This window comes from Acanthochromis polyacanthus, chromosome 10 (assembly GCF_021347895.1).
Source record: "Acanthochromis polyacanthus isolate Apoly-LR-REF ecotype Palm Island chromosome 10, KAUST_Apoly_ChrSc, whole genome shotgun sequence".
In the NCBI taxonomy this organism is placed as follows: Eukaryota; Metazoa; Chordata; class Actinopteri; family Pomacentridae; genus Acanthochromis; species Acanthochromis polyacanthus.
The window spans coordinates 33,692,537-33,715,887 of record NC_067122.1 but is presented as its reverse complement, the minus strand read 5'-3'; the positions used below and the strand labels follow the sequence as shown (position 1 = coordinate 33,715,887).

Here is a 23,351-nt window from a genome sequence, read left to right as displayed (position 1 = left end):
CTGAGGTTAATTGGTTACTCTAAATTGTCCGTAGGTGTGAATGTGAGTGTGATTGTGTGTCTGTATATGTAGCCCTGTGACAGACTGGTGACCTGTCCAGGGTGTCCCCTGCCTTTGCCCGAGTCAGCTGGGATAGACTCCAGCCCTGCCCTGTGACCCTAAAGAGGATTAAGCAGTGCATAAATAATGGATGGCTTATAGCTCATGAAAAGCATAAGTCTAATGTCTGACATTGTTAGAATACTTCCTAAGGTCAATTTCTGAAAATAGGATTTACAATACAGAAATGTCCCACTTCTGCAAAGTTAATTTATTTATTTATGAACTGCGAACTCTGGGACTCCTTTACAATGAATTACTGCATTAATGCAACCCAGCATGTAGATTATGGCACTGCTGAGGTGTTACTGCAGTCAGGGTAGCTTTCGTAACAGTCTTCAACTCATTTGTATTTTTGGGTCGGGTGTTTCTCATTTTTCTCTTGACAATCCACCATAGATTCTCACTGGGGTTCAGGTCAGGTGAGTCAGCTGATCAATCAAGCATAGTACCATGATGGTCAGCAAACCACTGGGTGGCAGTTTTGCCTCTGTGGGCAGGTGCTAAGTCCTGGGGGGAAAAATGCATCTCGATAAGGCTTGTCAGCAAATGGAGGCATAAAGTGCTCTAAAATCTCCTGGTAGACAACTCTGATGACTTTGGCCTTGATAAAAAACAGGGGACCAACATCAGCAGGTGACATCACAAATCATCACAGACTGCAGAATCTTGACGTTGGACTTCAAACACTTTGGATTCTGTGGCTCTCCACTCTTCCTCCAGACTCTAGAACCTTGATTTGAAAATAAAATTATAGATTTGCTTTTACCTGAAAAGAGGTCCTTGGACCACTGAGCAACAGTCCAGTATCTTTTCTCCTCAGCCGAGGTAAGACACTTTAGACATCTCTGCTTCAGGAGGGCTTGACATTACGGATGAGACAGTTGTAGGCCCCTGTCTGTAAACATCTGTGCTTGGCAGTTCCTGATGCACTGTCGCAATCTTCAATCCTTGTGATGATTTCTAAAGTTCTTGAATTTACTTTTTTTGAAGATCCCCTAAAGTGTGCTGTCACCCTTTTTGCTTTTCAGCAATGACCTTCTGTGACCTACTCTTCCTGTGGACGGTGTCAATGATCATCTTTTGGACAACTTTCAAGTCAGATGTCTTCCCCATGACTGTGATTGTGTGCACTGAACTAGAGCAAGGGATACGCTGTATTTATATTGTCTGAATAGCAATTTACTCATATTTTCAGAGACTGGATTTCTGATTTTTATAAGCTGTAAACTATAATCACCAAAATTAAAACAAAAAAGGCTTGAAACATTGCACTTTGCATGCAATGAGTCTAGACCACATTACATTTTCACTTTCTTAAATAACTGATGTTCTAATTATTACTTTACCACTAGTATATCATGAAGTTATGAATTCTTTTTTATTGTTTTACTGTGAAGCATTTTGGTCACCCTTTGGGCTGTTGTAAAGGGCTATACAAACAAACTTTGATTGATTGATTGATTCTTATTGTGACATTTGTGATAGAATTGCCCAGGATTTACAATTGCAACAGAATGGTGATAGTTGAACTAACTGTGACGGATAGCTTAACAATAGGCAGAGTACAGTGCAAATAAGATGCAGAAATTACTGTCAAAATGTATCAAGAAAAGAAAACGGAGCATTCAAACATTCAATCCAGTAAAGTCTGCAAATACATAATACCATTATAACACTAAGCCTTTTTAACAGCAGTTTTTAGATGACACAAAGATGAGAACAACAAAACTTGGAACATTTTAAGGCATATTATCCAAATAAGAAGACTCGGATAAGCAGAAAAAAATGGATGGATGACGCAAGAGGAACCTCCACAGTGTTACAGATGTAGTTTTAATGTTGTGGCTGATTGGCATAAATCCAAAGAAAAATATCAAGTTCTTCAAGACACCGGATCAACTGACCTGTTGAGTACCTTAAAAAGGTGTGAAAGTGATTAGTTTGTGTATATAGAAAATAACTGTGGCATCCTCAGTTTACTTAATTTAATTAGTGCCAGACTCTTTTGCACAGGACTACATGTATAGTGTCTTTACACAGAAGTGACAAAGTAGGATCATTTCAGACTGGAAATCATGTATACAAACACAGTGGATTTTAGGGGTCCTGATGGATACTTTTTCTCTCATAATACACAAAAAAATGTCAGCCTTTGCCATGTCTTATGTGCTGCTGAACCACATATATAAATATATATATATGCCATACCATTTATGCTTACATCCTCTGTCTCCGTCCAAGAACTGCATCTCTTCTGCATGAAAAACGAGAAAAAATGTTTTAAAAATTATTGCCCAATATTTAGCACTCCACTATCTTACAGGTAAGACTGTTTCCTAAAGGTGTGTCCGTGTGTGCGTGTATTACTCATGCTATGAGGACACAAACCTACAAGGCAAAATTATGGAGTACTAAAAACTTAAAGTTAGTGTTGTTAGGGTAAAGATAAGAGTTAGGATTAAGCAGGTTCCAGACTTTTGTAAATTGGCGTAATGTTTCCTAATTCTCAAAACAAAAATATATTCCTAGGGTCGAAGTGAAAACAGAAGTATTGCAAATATAAAATGAAAAATTAGTGACTGCAAAAGTATTCCCCCAATGAAAGTCACTGTAAAGTAGATACACCTTTGGTTGCAATTGCAGCATTGTGCCGTTGTGGATAGGTCTGTCAGCCCTGCACATCTGGACACTGCAATTCCCTGATTTTTCTATGCAAAAATGCTAAATCTCTGTCAGGTTACATGAGGATCATGAGTGAACAGCCCTTTAAGTCCAGTCATAAATTCACAACTGTATTAAACTTCAGAACATTCACCTTGTTTCTGTGTAGTTCTAGGTGTATGCTTCAGGTCAGTGGGGTACTGAAAAACAAATATTCGCCCAAGTTTGAGCTCTCTTACTGCATCAGGTTGTCCACCAGGATCTCCCTATACTTTACTCTCTACATTTGCAACCCTTTCAGGCTACTGCCAACATCATGCCTACATCGTGATGCTGCCACTCCTATGCTTCACGGTTGAGATGATGTGTTTGAAATAATGTGTTTGCAATTATGTGCTGTTGGGTAAACATAGCATCAGTGTGATGGCCAAATGCCCAATTCTGGTCTCAACAGACCAAAGAAGTTTCTTCCACTTTGCAAGAGTTTTCCACATGCCATCTAGTGAACTCTAGTCCAGATTTAATACGAGCTTTTTTTCAACTTTGATCATCTCTTTTAATTTCCCCATAAAGCTTTGATTGGTGAACAACAGTTGATGTGTACACAGTGTCTTCCCCCTAAGCTGCAAAACCATGTCACTCATTTGGATGTCATAGGTATCTTGGTGGCCACCATCACTAGTCTCTTCCTTGCACATCACACTGTTTACAGGGACAGCCTGCTCTAGGCTGTGCCTCTTACACTTCTTAAGGACAGATTTAACTGTACTCTAACAGATAATCAGTGACTTTGAAATTTTCCCCTGACTTATGCACTGTCATTATCTTGCTTAGAGTGTTATTTTGCTTAAGCTCGTTAATATTTCAGAAGAAGGCGTCTTGGTGTCCTTTAAGTAATATTCAGTGACTTGGAAATTTTCTTGTGTCTGTTCAATGATTTGTGCTTTTCAATAACCTTTTCACTGAATTGTTTGAAGTGTTCTTTTGCCATCACAGTGTAGCTAAAAGTAGCTAAAAGTATTGATTAAACAGTAGTTTGACCTTCCAGATATCAACTTTTTTGTGCTACCATCACACAAGACATATTCATTGAAGTAAGATGACCTCTACTTCATTAACTGTCTGACTTCTTGCACACTTGTCTAAATTACATGAGTCATTTTAAATTCTGACTTGAAGGGGATGAATACTTGTGCAATCACCTGTTTTCCATTTAAAAAACTTTTTTCACTTTCATGAGAAAGGGTCTTTTTTGTAAACGTAAAAGTGGGGAAAATTTCAAGGGTGATGAATAATGTTAATAGGCAATGCTTCATGCTGTGATCTCAGTGTGTTTTCCACCTAATAGTCCCCAAATATAGTGATCTATTTGCAAAAATAAATATTTAGCCAGAATTAAAAACACTCTACTTCAGAGTATTTAAACATCTAATAATCGGCACCAGTAGCATAATTATTCGGGCTGATGGAGAAAAACTTCAGCGTTACCTTCTAAAGAGACCAAATGGTTCAATGTACTGTGGATATGCCACAGATAAGGACTGTAGACTATTCTTTACAGGAATTATAAGGAATTAAAAGTGATCTAAAATCAGACAGTACAGAAAAAACTAACCTGCTCCTTTTCAGGACAGAAGGACTCTGAATTTTCCCAGTCTGAAAGAGAGAGACAAACAAAACACCAAATCATTATAATAATAATATTATAATAACTTTATTTGTATAGCATCTTTCAGAAGACCATTCACAAAGTGCCTTGACTGATAGAACATAGTGAGAAAAGAGAAATGAAAGAACTTTACTTAAAGGCAAGTCTACAAAGTGGGTTTAAAGAAGTGATTTAAAAGAATTTAATGATTCAGCGAGCCTTATCTCCTCAGGCAGGTCGTTCCAAAGCCAAGGGGACCTGATGGAGAGGGCCCGGTCACCCTCTACTTTGGAACAACTAGGAGGGATCCACCTGAAGCTCTAAGGCTGTGCGAGGGGACGTACAGGGTTAGCATGTATAAAATATAGCCAGGGGCAAAGCCCTGGAAGGCTTTATAAGTGATCAGTAAAATCTTCAAATTAATTCCAAAATGGACAGGGAGCAAATGGAGGAAAGCTGGAACAGGGAAGATGTGATGTAGTTTGTTAAAACTAGTAAGAAGCCTCGCTGCTGCATTCTGGACCAGTTGGAGGTGGGAGAGGGATTTTTGCGGAATACTCGATAAAATGGGGTTGCAGTAATCAAGACTGGAAAAAATGAGAGCATGGATGATTTTTTTCAAGGTCTGACCGATGGAGGAAAGTCATCCAATCCTGGAGGAAGCAGGACTGGCTCAGAAAAATAAGAAGCATGCTGGTGCTGGACGCTTTTCATGGACACTTGACTGAGCCTGTCAAAACGCAACTACGCTCTATGAACAGTGAACTAGTGATCATCCCAGGGGGGATGACAAGCCAGCTACAGATGCTTGACGTTGTTGTCAACAAGCCATTTAAGGATAGCCTGTGCAAGAGATACACAGAGTGGCTCCTGTCTGCAGATCACGCACTGACACCGACTGGAAGGATCCAGAAGCCTGCTGTACGTTTGCTCTGTGAATGGATCCTACAGGCATGGGATGCTGTTTCCTCAGAGAGCATCATCAACGGCTTCAAGAAGTGCTGCGTTTCCAACGCAATGGATGGCAGCGAGGATGATGTTCTGTGGAAGGAGGCAGGGCCCACGAATGAGGGGGGGAGTGATGAGAGCGACAGTGAGCCCAGCGAGGCAGAAGACCTCTGTGAGTAATGGACTGTAGTCTATTCTGATAAACCTATGAGCCAAAGGTCACTTTGCACTGTTGTTTTTCACAGTCTGACTTGTTACTGTTCTTGAATAGCACTTGACATTGATGGTTAATGCACTGTTATTACATCAATAATGTATTGCATTACTGTTTTGTTGCCGTCTAGAACATTTTTTAGACTGAATTGTTAATTTTCTTGAAATTGAATAGAACTTGAAAAAGATGGTTATATAGTTATTTATATCATTAATGCAGTTATTAAACCTTTGAGGCTACTTATTTGTTGCTTATTCACCGAGTCATAGCCTCAGATTTTGAGAAAAAGAACACAGTTCTTATTAAATACTGTAGTACTGCCGTATTTCTTGATCTTAAATACCGGTAACATGGAATGTTATCTCTGTGTGAGTTTTCTACGATAATTGCACAATAAAAAGTTGTTTTATGAGTAACCTTATTGTCTTCAACATATTTTTATTTTCCCAAAACAATATTTGAAAAATAGGGGTCGTTTTATAATCAGAGTCGTCTTATAGTCGGGTCAATACGGTAAATTGTAATGTCAACATGATGTAATTGTTTGCTCAAAGCGTGCGTGCGTGCGTGTGCGTGTGTGTGTTCTTGTACTTGCTACATGGTGAGAACCATTTTCTGCATTTAACTATCAAAGTGAGGACATTTTTACAAAGTGAGGACATTGTGGCCGGTCCTCACTTTGAAACAGCCATGTTTGAGGGTGAAGACTTGTTTTTAGAGAACAGGTATGAATTGAGGTTTGGTTAGGGTTAGGGTAAGGATTAGGGTTAGGCGATCAGTTGTGATGGTTAAGGTTAGGGTAAGGCTCTCGGAAATGCATTACGCCTATGGATGTCCTCACTAAGATAGAAGTACAAACGTGTGTGTGTGTGTGTGTGTGTGTGTGTGTGTGTGTGTGTGTGTGTGTGTGTGTGTGTGTGTGTGTGTGTGTGTGTGTGTGTGTGTGTGTGTGTCACCTGCGGCTAGATCTGGTTCTCCACCTGGACTTTTCGGTATCTCTGGGTTGCTGTGATCCATCCCATACAAAGCAACTAACCTGTGAATGGGACAGCATGAAAACAATATTGTAGAGAAGAGAAAACAATTAAGATATTCCCCCAGAATAGCTTCAGAATCCCCCAAGGCCTTTCTGAAGTTGAACAATCATGTGAGTGTGTGTCTGTGATTATGTTAACTAATTTCTACCTCCATAATGTCAAATGTCAAAGCTGAACATTCCTCTGAAAAGAACTTTATTTTTCAGACTTGATGAAACTGTTTGAGTGATGCCTGAACAGCAGCCAGACCACCAAAAGACCTTCTCTTCTATTTCTTTTTTCAACTGTATGTAGATGACATAATATGACAGTCATGCTGTCTGAACACCAGCAAATTTATGGAGGTGTTTTTTGAGAAGTACCACGTTGAGATACATGCTCTAAATCTTCCATTTTATCTCACTATATACACCACAGGTTAAACGTTTGGAAGCAAGGCCAATACATGCCAAGCATTTGGAAGCAACTTCAAGTTTCTGTTCACAATGCCTTTCTTAAAAAAACAGTATGAATTCTTGGTATGTATTTACTGCATGATCAGACTTTGCTTTCATTGATAAGCACCATTATCCCAAAGGTATACATTGAAGTTAACAGTTGCTGAATACATCTCAACGAAAGAAAAGAAGGGCTTAGTTTTAGAGCTAAGACTCACAATTTCATTGCAAAAGTAATAAATCACAGTTTGCATTATTCACTTTGACTCTTTGACTTTTGAGAGTTTGTATACAAAATTCCCAATAAATCTCAACTGTGTCCCTATCTCTGACAAACTACCACAGAAATGGCTCGAAAAAAAAACAGCTGAGTACAGAAACAAGAGCACAGATTGGTATATTGAGGAAAGAAGGATACACTGAAAGAGAAAAACAATGGTGTCCAACAACGGAGTTCACTACATCCTGAAGGGACTAGAAGAAAGTGGAAGCTATGATGATAGAAAAAGGTCTGGAACAAAGAAAATCACTACAATATCAAAAGATAAACATATCATTGTCACCAGTAAGAACCATTGCATGCACAGCACCCACAATAAAGCATGAAGGTGGCAGTGCCATGGTATGGGGACGCTTTGCAGGTGACAGAGTAGGACATTTGTTTGAAGTAAAGGGTATCATGAAGAAGGAACGGGACCACTCCATCCTCAAGCAGCATGCAGTTTCATCTGGACTAAGACTTGTGGGTTGAAAGTTTGTTTTGCAGCAAGATAATGACCCGAAGCATTCTTCCAAGCTCCATTAGGGTTACAAACCTACTTATGTGCCATAACTGATACCATCCTTCCACATAGTAATTTAAAAAAAAAATCATCTGTATATAATGTTCTCCACAATTTTCCACAGTGTTTTTCTTTTTATTTATTATTGTATTGCCTTTATACTTTTTCTTTTGGAGCTGCTGTAATGGTGAACTTTCCCCACTGTGGAATCAATAAACTTTATCTTAAAAAAGAAGAGGAAGGTGTTTTTCCCTCAGTCTCCAGACCTCTCTCCAATTGAGCTTGTGTGGGATGAACTTAATAGGTCAGTCAGAAAAGTGTGTGCCACAAATCAGCACTCTCTCAATGCTGAACTTAGGAAAGTTTGGAATGTGATTCCAGGCACATACCTTAAAAAACGTGTGGACCGAATGCCTCGTGTACATGCTATACAGGAGGGATTTGGTAAAAACGTATTCTGATGAGTGACTATGTAGTATTCAAGTTTATTTTGTTGCAACATATCCCAACAAATTTTTTTGTACATATCTGATCTTGCTTCCAAACCTCTGGCCTGTGGTGTATGTCAAATATTTCAAAGAAAAAATGTGTATTTTTCAATGCAATTATATGGCAGATGTAGTTCAAGCATACAAAAACGATGAGAACATGTGAATAAAGAAAATCTGCCAAAACCATGATCCAGCAGCATGTTCTCTGAGGAGAAAGCTTGAAAGATACTGTCTTTACACATTCATATCTAGTTCTTACAGGTAGACTACATTTGCTATTGCCTGAAAACTATTTAGCTATTATTTAACAGCTATTAAGAGCTAAAAGAACCCGATTTAAAGTACAGAAAAAGTAACAGATGAGGACTGAAAACATTCATATAACAAAAGGAGCCAAAAAAGAAAAAGATACTAAAGCACTGGTGGGACTAAACTGATTTCCAACAAAGTATGTTTTAGAGTATTTTCTCATCAGGTTGTCAGAGTCCTTTAAAAGCACAACCAGGTGAACCAAATGCGTTGACCCCATGTCAGAAACCTACCCGAGGCGTAGTTGAAACCGAGGAACACGTTTGTCTTGTAGGTCACAAAATCCGCATATCCTGAGCTCACATTGTGAGATTTCTTTCCCATCACCTGACTAAAGTTGTAGGCGCAGAGCTGGTAACATTAACTGATCGACTGCATAATCACTCAGGATGGCAAAGGTTAGTAAATAAAACGCCCACACATATTCCAGGAGTTGGAGACAGACAGGATGGTTTCCGTTTCTAAAAGGGGCACTGATTCCAAGAACGCCAATCTAGTCACAACGTTCATTTCACCAGAGTTCGGTTTTGTTAAAGCGGATTCTCTAAACACGCGCGCGTTGCTACCTTTCGTGTGGTACAAAGATCTGTGCGCGAAATTCAACAAGTTTATAGCATTATTTTACTCACAATTAGAAGCTGCGTCCAGACGTGCATCTCTGTGCAACAGAACGTTTCTGACCGCTTGTCTTCGCTTATGCAAGACAAACTATTAGCTTGTCAGCCTGTTAGCAGTAAGGAAACCCCCAACAGGAGCAGCGGACTTGCCATTTGGCACCAACTAACGGCTTTTCAGCTGCCGCTACCGATATATTTATTGGATACCTTCACTGAAGGGACAGCAAAGTATCTTAATACTGACTTACGCCTTTCGTAAGACGGTCTTGTTAATCCAATGCTCCCACGGAAGTATGGTTTAAAATAGCATTTGCTGGAGGCCTGAAAACATAGGATGCTGCTGCATCCAATCAGGGCGAAGCGTCCTGGTTGTTATGGAATCTTTGGTCTGGGAAATAGCGCCTCCTGCGTCACTTGTCTCACAACGTTCTGCGGAGAGACTGCACATTTAGAGTTTGTTTTTTTAAAGACAGCTACCACAATAGATGATCACTAAAGAACACAATTTAAACGCACAACTTACGATTTTAAAGGATGATTTCACGCAAATACTTAGAGTTTTAAAGGTTTATTCAACAAGTCCTTTATTTTAGCCCCAGTAAGTTTGTCAACAGAGGTGGAGGCTGCACATTTAGGACCACACCGAGTATTCCACACAAACTTTATATCCTACCTGAGATTATGAAGGTTTAATTTAACCCAAATAGTACCTACAATAGCATAACTTGGTTGCTAAGACTTGCATTTGGACAAATCGTGTAATTATTAGGTAAATAACAGAATCATATGCAATGGCCTTTGTGGTGTTTAGATCTCAAACAGCACAGTCTGAAAGGTTGTGAAGAGGCAACATGGGCAGCTCTGGAGGCAGACATTTATTTTATACAATAACACTATAAAAATAAAAGCTAAACACAAAGGTAAATTAGCTCTATAACTCCCACAGTGAAATCTCTTATCTCACTACCACATACTGACATTAACATGCTTAAATAAATACAGCACATATCTGATAAACTGTACAAATTTCTCCTCTTATCCTGGCAAAACATTTTTAACATTTCATGCCACTGTTCTCCTGTCTGAAATGAGCATCACCTCCCAACTGAATTGTGTCTCCTTTCTTCAACTTTTTCCAGCCTTATGAAATTCCTCCACGTCAGTGAAAGACACACATTATCACTGAGGTTCACAGAAATACTGGTAACACTTAAAAAGGACACATTCACCAACATTGATGCTCCTTAATTAAGGTGAAAACTCTATTAGTAAATAGTTTAAAGAAAATCAGCACATTGTGTCCGTCTTTTAAAAAAAAAAAAAAAAAAAAAAAACAGAACATCCTTCACCCTTACCTTTAATGGTAAGGCAGACCACTGAAGTAAACCTGCTCAGCCTCCTGTAAGGAAAGATTTTTCTGCACAGACAGACCACATATATGATGGCCTACCAAAAGATGTTTTTAATTTGCACAACAAAGCTGTGCAAATAAAAAAGAAAGAAATTTTAAGTTAAAACAAAAATGTTCTGAACGCTACAAACTAATAATGAAACAAGTATTCACGTCATGGCCATCTTCCACCATGGTGATAAATGCTGCTACTTCACTTAGCATCAACTCAGCAGGAAACAAACACCAGAGTCCTAGAAGACGCAGACAGCCCTCTCAGTGCAGCCCCCGGGTCTGCAGACACTCTTCTCTGGTGGAGGGATGTTAGTCCTCAGCATATGGTTACTGTCTAATTATGAACATGTGAAATAACTCAAAACATGTTTTATATTTTAGATTCTTTAAAATATCAGCCATTTTCTTCAATTACTGCTTTGCACATTCTTGGTATTCTCTCGATGAGCTTTATGAAGCAGCCATCTGACGTTTTTCAACAGTCTTGAAGGAGTTCAGATGCTGAGCACTCTGTCCTTTTGCCTGAACTGTGCAGTTCATCTCATCCCAGACCATCTGGATTGGGTTTAGGGCAGATGACTGGAAGCCAGGTCATAACCCTTACACAGCCTGGAGGTGTGTATGGGGTCATTGTCCTATTGAAATAGAAATGATGGTCCAACTAAAAGCAAACTGGACGGGATGGCATGTCACTACAGGATGCTGTGGGGCTTCCCACCATGAAGCAAGTGGTCCATGCTTCATGATGGGAAGCATCTCTGGCAACTCCTTCAAGACTGTTGGAAAAATACATCAGATGGCTGCTTCTTGGCCCAAACAAATCTCTTCTGGTTGCTTTTCCTTAGTCGTGGCTTCTGTTACACTCCAGAAGAAGAGACTCACATGCAGGCAATAACCCAACCACAGAAAACAGTATATTACAAAAGATTTCACTACCAGAGAATTACTAAAGCAAAACAAAGCTAACTCAAGGAGGACCTCTAATGGTGGGAGGCTAAATAATAGATATGAAAATTAAATGCCAGAGGAATTGTCACAACCCAAACACCACAACACAGTGGCAGGAAAGACTAAATCAAAAATACTACTCAAGCAAAAACCAACTAAACCTGGATGTGACCAGAACAATACTAAAGGAGAGTAGTCATGGAATCAGAAAACTATATCAACAGGAATCCATGAAACAGCCCAAACTGACAAAACTACGATTACTATCAACTAACTATGACTGGGTACTGGAAGAGCAGGGAACTGACTGTGTGAGAACAGGGCCAGGAATGAAGCAGGTACAGGTGGTGGAGGCGGTGTGAGTGGCTGGAGCAGTGATAGAGACGAGCAGGTCCTGCAGAGGAATGGTGTTCTGGTGTGCGGCTGGAGCTGACACAGAGACAAGCCGGGACAGCAGAGGCGGGTGAATGAGGCAGAGCCACAGGCAGGATCCAAACTAGAATGCCAGAAGACTGAAGAGCTTGACAAAAAGCAAAACTGAGAACACTGACTGGGTAGCACAATGATCTGGTGTGGAGTGATGGCTGTGCCCTGCTTATAAGAGGAGGTGGTAGTAGCTGATTATTCCCACTTGCCTGTGATTACCGATGAGCAGCACCTGCTTGCAGTGCCAAGCTCACGCCACCTGGGGAGAGAGAGAAAGGGAGAAAAAGCTGCCACTATGTGGCATTAGATACAGAGACCATAACAATTTCACCACAAAACCCTGAAACATTTGATTTAGAGATGCGTCTGCTACTAGAACTCTGTGTGGTATTTATCTGGGCTTTAATGTGAAGAGCTGTCAGCTTGCTAATTCTGAGGCTGGTGACTCGGATGAACGTATCCTCAGCAGCCAAGGTGACTCTTGATCGTCATTTGTTGGGGCAGTCCTAATGTAGGCCAGTTGTGTCATAGCACTTAATGGTTTTTGTGATTGCACTTGGGGATACATTCAAAGTTTTTGCAATTTTTCCATATTGACTGACCTTTAGTTCTTAAAGTAATGATGGACTGTTGTTTCTCTTTACGTAGTTGATAATATGGATTCTAACAGCTGTCCAAACATGCTGCCTTCTGCACAACACAAGTGATGGTCCCAACCCCATTAAGACGGCAAGAAATTCCACAAATTAATCTTGACAAGGCACACTTCATCCATCCATCCTCTATACACCGCTTTATCCTCACTAGGGTCATGGGGGGTGCTGGAGTCTATCCCAGCTGACTCGGGTGAAGGCAGGGGACACCCTGGACAGGTCACCAGTCTGTCACAGGGCTACATATACAGACACACAATCACACTCACATTCACGCCTACGGACAATTTAGAGTGACCAGTTAACCTCAGCATATTTTTGGACTGTGGGAGGAAGCCGGAGTACCCGAAGAAAACCCACGCATGCACAGGGAGAACATGCAAACTCCATGCAGAAAGATCCCAGGCCCAGGCCAGGATTTGAACTGGGGATCTTCTTGCTGCAAGGCGAAAGTGCTAACCACTAAGACACTGTGCAGCCCCTTTATAAAACATATTTAGAATTATTTCACAAATGTTTGTTTGCTGCATAATTCCATATTCTTGCTTCATAGTTATGATATCTTAAGTATTTATCTACAATGTAGAAAGTAATAATAATTTCATTGTGCTTGAATGAGAAAGTGTGTCCAAATTTTTGACCAGTAGTGTGTATATATATATATATATATATATATATATATATATATATATATATATACTGTCATGGACTAAACACACAGTGTGTGTTCTACCATGTGTCCTGTCTGGATATGATGCAGTGCACTGTTTTTATTTATTTGCAGGTTTCTGCACATGCAAGAGAAATTTCCTCCTAATTGACGCAAAAAACAGACAATAAATTTGAATATGTTATGCATCAGTGTTTATATTGATAAGTGCATATGTGCTTGAGAATTGAAAATGTCAAAATCCTTTCCACTTCTTTGCATTGGGTTTCCTGAGACATCACATGTATCATATTACTCTCAGTCTTCTTCTTTTCTGTCTAAAAGTCCTTAAAATTACATTAGTTTTCAAATAATTTCGATTACTTAGGCTTGAATTTACTGTGGGATTATTGAAACACAACAAATTTTGTATGGATAGTTGATTTAATCTAAATTATTAAACATTTCTTCCCTTCCCCTCCCTCTGACTATTTTACTAACCATAATGATGTGATAACTCTTGATTGCCATGCAAGCAATAAACAGGTGTTCTTTAACTGTGTAAACATAAACCTAAAATATGTAAACAAGACAAGTAAAACTAGCTGCTTACACAATCCTCAAATACTGGCAAAGTTAACTTATTATAAAACATTGATACAGTTAGCCATATATATATATATATATATATATATATATATATATATATATATATATATATATATATATATATAGATAGATAGATAGATAGATAGATAGATAGATATAGATATAGATATATATAGATATATATATGTCTCTGTGTTAAACAATTAAAACATTAAACATTTATTGACTACTTTTTGGTTCCTCCCCACAATCACCCACTGCTTGTTCATAGCGAATCCAAAGGCAACTCAAATTTACCACTAAGTATTTCCTGGAACGTGTCACGTGACCATCAACCTTACTTTTGGCCCGCCCATATCTATGGGCCCGCGCTTGCTGAATTGAACGAGACCGCCTTTTCCTGTCACGTGACACTTCGGATTGTTTGGGGCTTTGCGTCTTGCAGAGTTGGCGGGTATTTGTAGACGGCAACGCTTCTGAAGAGCCGCAGATACCCACAGAATATCTTGTCATTGTGTGGAGAAAATGTCTGACTGGACTAGAGGCAGGCAACGTGATGCTTACAACAGCGAACACGAAAAAAGGTCAGTGTCGAATTCCGTAGTCCATTTGTGATCACAACTACTGTTACGAGCTTACGCTGTGTCTTTGTTCACTTCACGGAGGACGCTGTGTGAGGTTAGCTTAGAGTTAGCTCATGTTTGAGACGATGATTATGAAGACGTGTTTAAGTCTTCATAACATTTTTGAAGCTGATGAGTGACCATTTCTGTGACTGTACCGGCCGTAGTGGCTGTTCTCTGCCAGTTTGTGTCACAAGCTTTACTTCCTTCAATATTGTGGTGGTTAAGATGGTGGCCTCTTGCAAAATGCTCCTCATGGAGTCGTTTTCGTTACACTGAGATCTGACGTTAGCTAACGTTGTAGCGTTATTTGTTCTGTTGTTGGTGGCGTGAAAAAGGGGAGTACGATGCGGTACACACAGGCCTCGGTTTAAATGTACACTTGACCACCGCTTTGGATTCTAATAATGAAGTTGACGGTTATAATCAGACGAAAGGGAGGACTATTCATAAGATGAATAGTGAAGTCAGAGGGACGTGCTAGGAGTTTTGCTTACTGCAAGTATGCAGTATACAACTGTGTTAAAGTGCAGATTGGAAATGCACATCAGTCCAGAGTGTCCTCACCCCAAACCCGAGATGGGACGCAAACATGGTCGGATAGGTGATGAATTGATGCACAGACTATCAGCACAGTAGAAAGAAGGAAGTGGATGGCGGGAGAACCATATAGGTTTCTATTCCCTTAAACAAGCCTGAAGAAGTGGGGCTGCCGCACTCTACTGCACACAGCTCTCAATCTATTATCATACATACAGTTCAAGCTAATAATTAACCGACGAAGTTTGAGGGGGAAAATCTCCTCTGCCTTACCTTTTTGAAATCCACAAAGTCTCTTTTAATCGTCTGTCATAAAAATTACTCCACCCTCTATAGTTAAAGAAAAGGACTGGTTTCCTCTCCAGGGAGACGGAGAGCTGTTATATTCCTTCAGAACAGTAGCATTAGTTTTTTTAAACAACAAATTTCCATTAGAATGTTGCCTTCAGAGCAGCAGTGGGTGTATTGTTTGCATGCATATGGTTTCATTTTGTGCTGGAGTTTTTTTATTAGCTTGTTTCTCTCTGTATTGTGACCTTTCTCTTCAAACATGTGTGCAATAAAGAAATACTACAACAAGAATTACATTGTATTTGTTTAATTCCAAATCAGTTTTGCGTCTTTCTGCACAGGAACATCGGCCCTTCTCGGTGGTCCCACTGCAGGAAGAGAGGGATCGATGGAAGCCTGCGGACCAACAATGAGGATAGTGGTGATCTGGAAAATGACGGGCAGACTAGTGACAGCTGCAAACACCCGGACAGCAGACATGCAAGGTAGGAGTATAGACCCATATTATAAGTAGTTTTATGTATGTAACAGACTGACCCTTTGAAGCATCAAACAAATCCTATCCGGTTTACGTCTCATGTACAACAAAAACTCTAGAGGCCTGCCTGTTGTTATTAAATCTATAATGCAAAAATTGAAATGAGCTGCATTAAACAGTCCCTCAAACCAACTTTTTCACTGGAGCGCTGGTGCTACCAATTTTTCAGTTGGTCAAACCAGCATATGATGTAATTGTGTACCCCATTCCCTAGTATTACACTGATGGAGAAATTGACTGCAACTTGATTTATACAAAATATTTAAATCAGCAAATATCTTCATTTTGTCTGATATCACTGCTACACACTGGTTACAGATGAAAGGCTTCCCTTGCTGAACATCTACTTATCGATAGACACCGCAATTTACTGATGTTCCTAAATGCCTAACATGCAGGCCCAGTGTAGATGCTGCTTGGTGGCTGCAGTGCGCTCAGACAAGTTGGAAAAAAATAGTTGGAAACGAGTGAAATATGGAACAATAATGTCAGATTCACTCGAGATGAAATTGAATAACTTTGCTGTAAGTTTTTACAAATAAAGTTTTCTATGAGTTGAAAGCGATTTTTTTAAAAATTGTCAATACTGTAGTTGATCTTGTGGAAAGCCAAGATGGTAATTTTGATTACTATTAATTAAATTGACTGTATTGCTGTTTTTCCCCTCTTAGCGGTTCAGTCAGTATCTCCTGGTTGCATCTGCACTCTGATCATCAGATGTGTCTGAGCTGGACCTCTCCCTCTCCACTAGTGTCCTCCTCTCCTCTTTTTGTAAAATAATCAGCTACATACCACTTTATCTTTGCAACACAGAGTAACTAAATAACTTGTTTTTACGTGTCAGACATTGGACAGATTGACAGCCAGCAAAGAAATCCAAGTACTGTTCTTGCTTTAGTTTGAAGCTTTCTAAACCACAAGTGTAACCAGGATTTCTAATGCAAGGCCGGTGACACACTGGACCTCTACATAGAGTATAATGTTTTACAGATTACAGTTAAAGTGGGGCAACTTGGTTGGACATTAATGTAAAGGTTAGAAAGCTCACCACAAACTTCTACCACTTGGCTCTCCAGAGTCCAGAGCATTAGCTTAGCCTTGGGTAGGTGAAGTTCCACCAACACATCAAAATATCCATTGAGAATTTACCAGCTCTGTCCATCTCTGTACTGGTCCTGTCTTTGCATAATGCTGTGTGCATATTCCAGGACTGGGCTCACTGGGCAATTACCGACCTTGTTTCCTCCCTAGTTTCACCACTCCGGAGAGCACGGGTCCAGTGTCTCGCTGTGGTAGGCCTGCTGACTGGGGCAGCCAAGTGGAGGATGATGAGATGAGGAGGGATGTACACAGGGACATGCAGCGGTAATTAAACCGTATTTCAATAGTTCTATTGCTGTCCATTGATAGCACATAGTTTTAATAATTCAATTTTTTTTTTAATATTCATTTTAACTGACTGCCAACACTCTGTTCAGTTACAGGAGGAGAATACTGGGTGCCGAGGTCACCCAGAGAGAGAGAAAGACCTCGTCTGGCTCTTCTGGAAGGTTTTGCTCTTTCTCATACATTGTGTCTGACCATTGAAATCATACGTTGATGAAATATTGGGTTCCAAATACATACATACTGTTTGCTTATTGTACAGTTATTGTCTCTAGTTGCCTCAATCTATTGCTCTCCTTTTTGGATTCTGCGCTGGTCTCTGAATTTCCCTAAGTTCACAGCCACCTGGGCCCTGTCCGTGCATTTAGGCCTCATGAGTTGTTGAATGGACAGTGATCCAAGTGCCTCTCCATCACAGAGTGGGGCCCATGAAACATATGTCCCAACTGGTCATATGTGTAAGAATGAGGCCCTCTATAGTCAGGAACAATGTAAAATATATAATGCCCTTTGTCAGTTTGCACAGGTAAATGACTAGCTAGTCGTTAAGATATTTACTTGAGGCATTCTGAATACTCGTTTTAAATGTATTGCTGAGATATTTACAATTCAAAGCATCATACTCTGAGTTCTTTGAAGTCACCTGAGGAAGAATTTACATGTTTCAGCACCAAAATCGGTCCAAAAACATCACATCATGGAGCAAAGCATCCAATTTGCAACCCCAAATGGCCTTTCTTGTTCACTTTGCTCTGTAATTTCACATCTAAAATGATGATAAAACCCCTTTACTGTGACAAAGATAAAGTCTGTAACCGCTCAGATTAATGAAACTCGCCAATGATAAATATGAGATAAAACATTTACAGGCACTTCTGTTTATTTTGTTGCATTCAGCAGGCTGAGGTAGTTTGATAAATACCTGCATCATTCATATTTGTGTTTCCAATAAGAGAAACCTGAATCCATTTACACAGCAGTCAATTTGTTAAGGACTTATAATGTAATTACTTGTACGCAAATTATCTCCAACGTGGAGAAGGGATCTATCAGCATCAGAAAATGATTTGTTAGTCTTTTGTTTGTTGATTTATTACTATGCATTAGTTCATATGCATTGTTGCATGTGTGCTGTGGTTCTCCATCACTGAGGAGCCAGCGGTGTATACCATGCTGGAAAGGACTGTCATCTCGGTTTTGATTCATGAAGGATGGACGCGTGCTACCATCTGGATTTCCATTCAGACTGAACAGCCATCTGGTGCACCTTTTTTATTGTCAGCATATGTCGATGTGGGTTAACCTGTGTGTCTGCTGCAGCTGTGACTCCAGAGAGGGAGAAAACATGGAGACTGATGAAGCTGTGTTGCTACGACGACAAAAACAGATCAACTACGGCAAGAACACACTGGCCTATGACCGATACATTAAGGAAGTTCCAAAGTAGGTCAACACAAAACAGGTGTATATGTAGCCTCTATCTAAATGGCTTTGAAACGCTCCTGAGCACTTAAACATTACTGCAGAGGAAAAAGGGGAACACCCAAGTGTTGAAATATTCAGTACATTAGTAAAACTAACAGTATGTTTTCCTTCTTTTCTGTTTGAAGACACATGCGTCAGCCAGGCGTCCACCCAAAAACTCCCAACAAGTTCAGAAAGTACAGCCGTCGCTCCTGGGACCAGCAGATCAAGTTGTGGAAGGTCAAGCTGCATGCTTGGGATCCTCCAACAGAGGATGGCAAAGACAAAGCCCTCAGTAACATGTGAGAACATATTTGGCTGTTAGCAAAGGCTTGTGTGTACACACGTGTTCATATTCTTCATTGTCAGTCAGCTAAATGCTGTGCTCATGGGATTTCCTCTCATCCCTCCAGTGAGGAGCTGGATCTTAGTGATGTAATGGACATTGAACTGGACTTCCCAACTTTGACAGATGACCAGAATGCCCCAGACTCTCTCGCCACACACAGCCTTTCAGTGGAGGTGAGCTGAATTTCTTTCCTTTCGTTAGTGTTCAAATACATTTGGAGCTTAAACCAAAGCACACACACACACATGCAGTTGTGACTACAGGACAAACGGTAGACATTAAGTTGGTGTTTAATGGCCTTTTATTGAATCAGTCATTTTTACAACACTTGCAAATCTGTTTAGGTTGTCCACATTTTTAACAAGCGGATAATTAATTTTGAGATTTCCTGATGATGTCAATGAATATCTTGGGACATTTTTGAAAAGTGTCTTCAGTTGTTTAAATTCAAATTAATTAATTCTAGTATATATATTTTTAAAGATAACCCAGAGTGTTCATTAAACCTTAGCGGGCTAGCTGAACCTGCAAAAAGAATAACTTGGTCTCAAGGGAATTTCAGCATATAATAATAAATACAATACAATGACTTTATTGATCCCTGAAGGGAAATTCAGTCGTCTGGTTTCATCTGTTTACTTTTGAATTAAATAGTCTGATTGCTGATGGCAACAAAGACTCTTTCAAAAATATACAGCTGATAAATTATTTTGTCCAGAATTCAGTGACTTATCCTCTTCACAGCTGCCTAAACTCTACTATCTCAAAGCTGTCTTCATCATTACATCACATAAATCTTTCTCATAAATACCTCCATGGTCGTTCTCAGACATCATCAGCCCATTACAGACCTGCAGAACCCTCCGCTTTGACAGAAGTCTTAGTTATTTACATAAAAGGGGCATTTCATTTACATTAAGGCTATTTTGAGAATAACAACAACTGAATTAAGAAAAGCAGAGTTCTTCTATTAAATGTAAGTTTTGTTCGGTGTGTGGCATCACATGCTTGTATCTAACAGGAAAACAGCCTTCACTGAATGTGGTTGTTTGTGCTCTTTTTCCTCAGCAAGAAGACTGTTTGGGTACCCCAGTTAAAGTACAGAAGACAGAAACCACAGCAGAACCTGACGTGGCATAGCTTGTCATTGGCTTTCTCCAGGATAAAGCAAGACGTTGATATACTTTTTGAATGGTTCATCTGTTTCCTTGCTGACAGACCATTTTTCCCTCAAATGCCTCTACTCCAGTTATTCATTAGTTGCCCTTAGTTTTCTTTTCCAGGGTGTAGTGTTTCTTAATCCATAGGTTGGTACCTACGATTACTTATCTGCTCAGGGAGTCATCTTTTTATGTCAAGATTTTACAATTGCATTTTTAATCAAGCTTCAGCCCGTTTAAATGGTTTATAGTTTGGTGTTTAGAAAAGCACTTAGTGCACTGATATGTGTAATATTGCATCCTGTGCTCTTGAGCTAAATGAAAAACACATATAAATTGGCTCAGCTCAAATGGTCCTCCTAGTAGCTAAAAGTATTTCCTTTTAATGTCTCATTGGCAAGGTTTGTGTATACTCGTGTACCATTCTGAAGTACAAGTAAGAGTTTCAGTTTATTACTTGCAGTTCGATTGTATTTGGCAGTGATTTGTTTTCAATACAATTACAATAGTTTCTTGTTGCTGTTTCTTTCATGGTGAAGACTTTCAAATAAAAAACAAACTTGAATGCACCATTGTTATGAGTGATGGTTGCCCTGAGGCCTGTACTACAAAGCCAGGCTTTCTTTGTTGCTGTTCTCTTCTTTTCCCTCGTCCCAACTGAGAACTGTACTCATAGACTGTATAAAAAAAGATGGGTTTTAGCAACCGGCCTGAAAAATCAAGACAACCCAGAAGTGTCCAACTCTTGCAGGACCACTACCTCTGATAGGCTGCAACCAAAACGCTCCTTAGACCCCAAATGTGCTCAGCAAAAACCTAAGCTCAGAAGGTGGCTTCTCTACAGCTCAGGATATATTTGTCGTTAGTTTTCATGGTCAAACCCAGAGATACAGTGTCCAATCAGAAAGTATTTTAATATTGAAGTTTATATAAAGCGTCAAACTTGGTAACATGAGTGGGCGGTACTGAAATGACTGACACTTACTGACTTAGAACCCCTAGAGGGGGCATAGGCCATTCACAACAGTCTGCCAGCGTCCACGGTCCTGGGCGATTCGCTCCAACTCTCCCCAGGTGCAGCCGGTCTGCTTGGCGTCCGCCTCCAGGTCTCTTCTCCAGGTGTTCTTTGGTTGGCCTCTCTTTCTCTTCCCCTGAGGATTCCAGGTCAAGGCCTGGCGTGTGATGTTTGTTGATGGTTTCCTCAGGGTATGCCCTATCCATCGCCATCTTCTTCTCCTGATCTCTTCTTCTGCTGGCACTTGGTTGGTTCTTTCCCAGAGATCGGCATTACTGATGGTATTTGGCCAGTGGATCTTTAGAATTCTTCGCAGGCATGAATTGATGAAGGTCTGAACTCTCTTGATGGTGGTCTTTGTTGTTCTCCACGTCTCTGCTCCATACAGAAGGACTGATTTGACGTTGGAGTTGAACAGGCGGATTTTGGTGCAAGATGTTATAAGGATCGCCAGATGTTCTTTAGGATTATGAATGCTGCTCTTGCCTTCCCGATGCGGGTCTTAACGTCTGCATCTGTTCCTCCTGACTGACAGGTCTGTGGAAAAGGCATCCTTGATGCTCATTCACCGTAAAGTCGAGTTTCATCCTCGTTTGTAAATAAAGTAACTGTAAATTTGTCGTCATTGATCAGTGGAGCAGCAGAACAGTTTTACTGTGCGTTGGTGTCCTTGTTTTAACAGATTTTTCACTGTAATTGGTCTTACTGGTTCCAGTTTGAATGCATTTTATGTGCAATTTCAGTGTCAGATATAATGTGAGCAGTAAACCTGAGAAGTTAGTGGAGTTTATTTCTGTGTGTTAACTAGTAAAGAACGTTAGCATCCAATCAATGTTACCTTTAATGTCAATTAGTAATGCTTAGTGAGCCAGCTGCTCAGTCGTAGTCTAAAGTTAATGTACAGCATTACAGCTAACAATGTTTGTCGTTTCATGTAACCAGCTGAAGTGTGTTGTTAGTTTTTTGTGGTACATTAAGCTAATAAAACAGTCCATGGAGATGTTAAGGTAACATTTAGAAACCCAGGTGTGATTAAAACAGTAACGTTACATTCTACGTTGTCAGTTGTCCTGAATATTTGCTTTGTCTCTGATGTTAAACTGGATAAAACAGTAAATCTATTCTCTAGTCCTTACTTTGCCGCTCTACATCTGGCTGTTTAATGTCTCCTTCATATGTTGTAGTACTTCTTACTGCAGTGTAGATTGGATGAAAAAATACCCAGAATATGACCAAAGTAAAGATTAACACTACAACTAAATATAGAATTTATATTGCATGACAGATGAGCAAAAGAAAAAATCCTCTCCCCTGAAGGTGAAGTGACTACATGCGTTTCCTTCTTTCAGGGCTTGGAAAACCACATGAAATAGGAAACTATTCCAGGGTCATTATAAAAAGAACCTCTGTTGTTGATGCTGATACTTGCCACGTTTACATGAGACCTTTTAATTCCTCTTTAATTCGGAATTAAAGTTAATTCTGCTTTAAAATCGCCTTGTAAATACTTAATTCCGAATAAATAATTCCTGTGTACGTTCTATTCATGTATACAGTTAGTTCCGCTTTAGTTAATTCCAGTCATTCTCCGCATGCTTGGCTCCTAGCGTAGTGAGGACGTAGTGACTTACACGTTCTGCAACAGAAGTAGGAGGCCATTGTCGAGTTGCTGTTTCAAAACGACAATAAAAAGCAAAGCGAAAAGCGTGCTTTTTAGTTGTATCTCCATGTTGTTGGGGAAAAGAAATGCCGCAGCAAATGGAGTTTGTTTTCTTCTGGTAAACGGATACGTCATGTCCACTCCCTGTCCAATCAGAATCCCTTCCAAAGCCCAAGCGTTAAAGCGAAATTAAGGAAGGGGAATAAAAGTGTGGTCCATGTAAACCTTAATTCAGAATTAATATTTCCATGTAAACGCGAAGCACAAAAGTTTAATTCTGAATTAAAACGTGGCCACTGTGACGTCTATCTTCCAGAATGAAGTTTAAGCCACACAGGAAGGGTAAATTGATTAACAGGGTCAAGCTGCAAGTGCGAGGAGAAGTGATT

General features: G+C 39.9%; 2 protein-coding genes and 1 long non-coding RNA gene across 9 annotated transcripts in view; 2 read left to right on the top strand and 1 right to left on the bottom strand.

Annotated features, from left to right (window-relative positions):
* The window catches only part of ccdc142 (coiled-coil domain containing 142), a 45,731-nt gene extending 36,112 nt beyond the window's left edge, over positions 1–9,619 (bottom strand). For 4 of the 6 annotated variants that reach the window (XM_051954041.1, XM_022215863.2, XM_022215870.2 and 1 more), the window contains exons 1-4: positions 9,259–9,591; positions 6,530–6,609; positions 4,379–4,419; positions 2,311–2,356 (exon numbers count right to left, since the gene is read on the bottom strand). Coding sequence is in view for 3 of the 6 variants with exons in the window: in XM_022215863.2 (XP_022071555.2) it covers positions 2,311–2,356; positions 4,379–4,419; positions 6,530–6,590 (148 nt within the window). In the remaining 3 variants the exon portion in view is untranslated. Of the gene's footprint in view, positions 1–2,310; positions 2,357–4,378; positions 4,420–6,529; positions 6,610–9,258 lie in introns of all 6 variants that reach the window. The other 2 variants (XR_007944505.1, XM_051954039.1) reach the window with 2 other exon arrangements.
* LOC127535669 (uncharacterized) overlaps positions 1–23,351 on the top strand; it is a 140,366-nt gene that overhangs the window by 41,188 nt on the left and 75,827 nt on the right. The gene's annotated exons all lie outside the window — the stretch shown is intronic.
* Positions 14,332–20,856, top strand: slbp (stem-loop binding protein). 2 transcript variants are annotated; one of them, XM_022215873.2, is made up of 8 exons: positions 14,332–14,520; positions 15,732–15,875; positions 17,180–17,293; positions 17,413–17,478; positions 18,635–18,757; positions 18,925–19,080; positions 19,192–19,300; positions 20,196–20,856. In XM_022215873.2, exons 1-8 carry the CDS (start codon positions 14,462–14,464, stop codon positions 20,265–20,267), a joined length of 843 nt encoding a protein of 280 aa, XP_022071565.1. In that variant the 5' UTR covers positions 14,332–14,461; the 3' UTR covers positions 20,268–20,856. The 2 variants fall into 2 exon arrangements, with proteins under 2 accessions (XP_022071565.1, XP_022071564.1); XM_022215872.2 differs by having other exon boundaries at positions 17,407–17,478.

Excerpts from the sequence above, each read along its gene's own strand:
- slbp (XM_022215872.2), top strand. The coding sequence starts at position 14,462 with ATGTCTGACTGGACTAGAGGCAGGCAACGTGATGCTTACAACAGCGAA. Across the intron at positions 17,294-17,406 it reads GTACACAGGGACATGCAGCG|TTACAGGAGGAGAATACTGG; the intron begins GTAATTAAACCG and ends CACTCTGTTCAG. Across the intron at positions 19,081-19,191 it reads GACAAAGCCCTCAGTAACAT|TGAGGAGCTGGATCTTAGTG; the intron begins GTGAGAACATAT and ends TCATCCCTCCAG.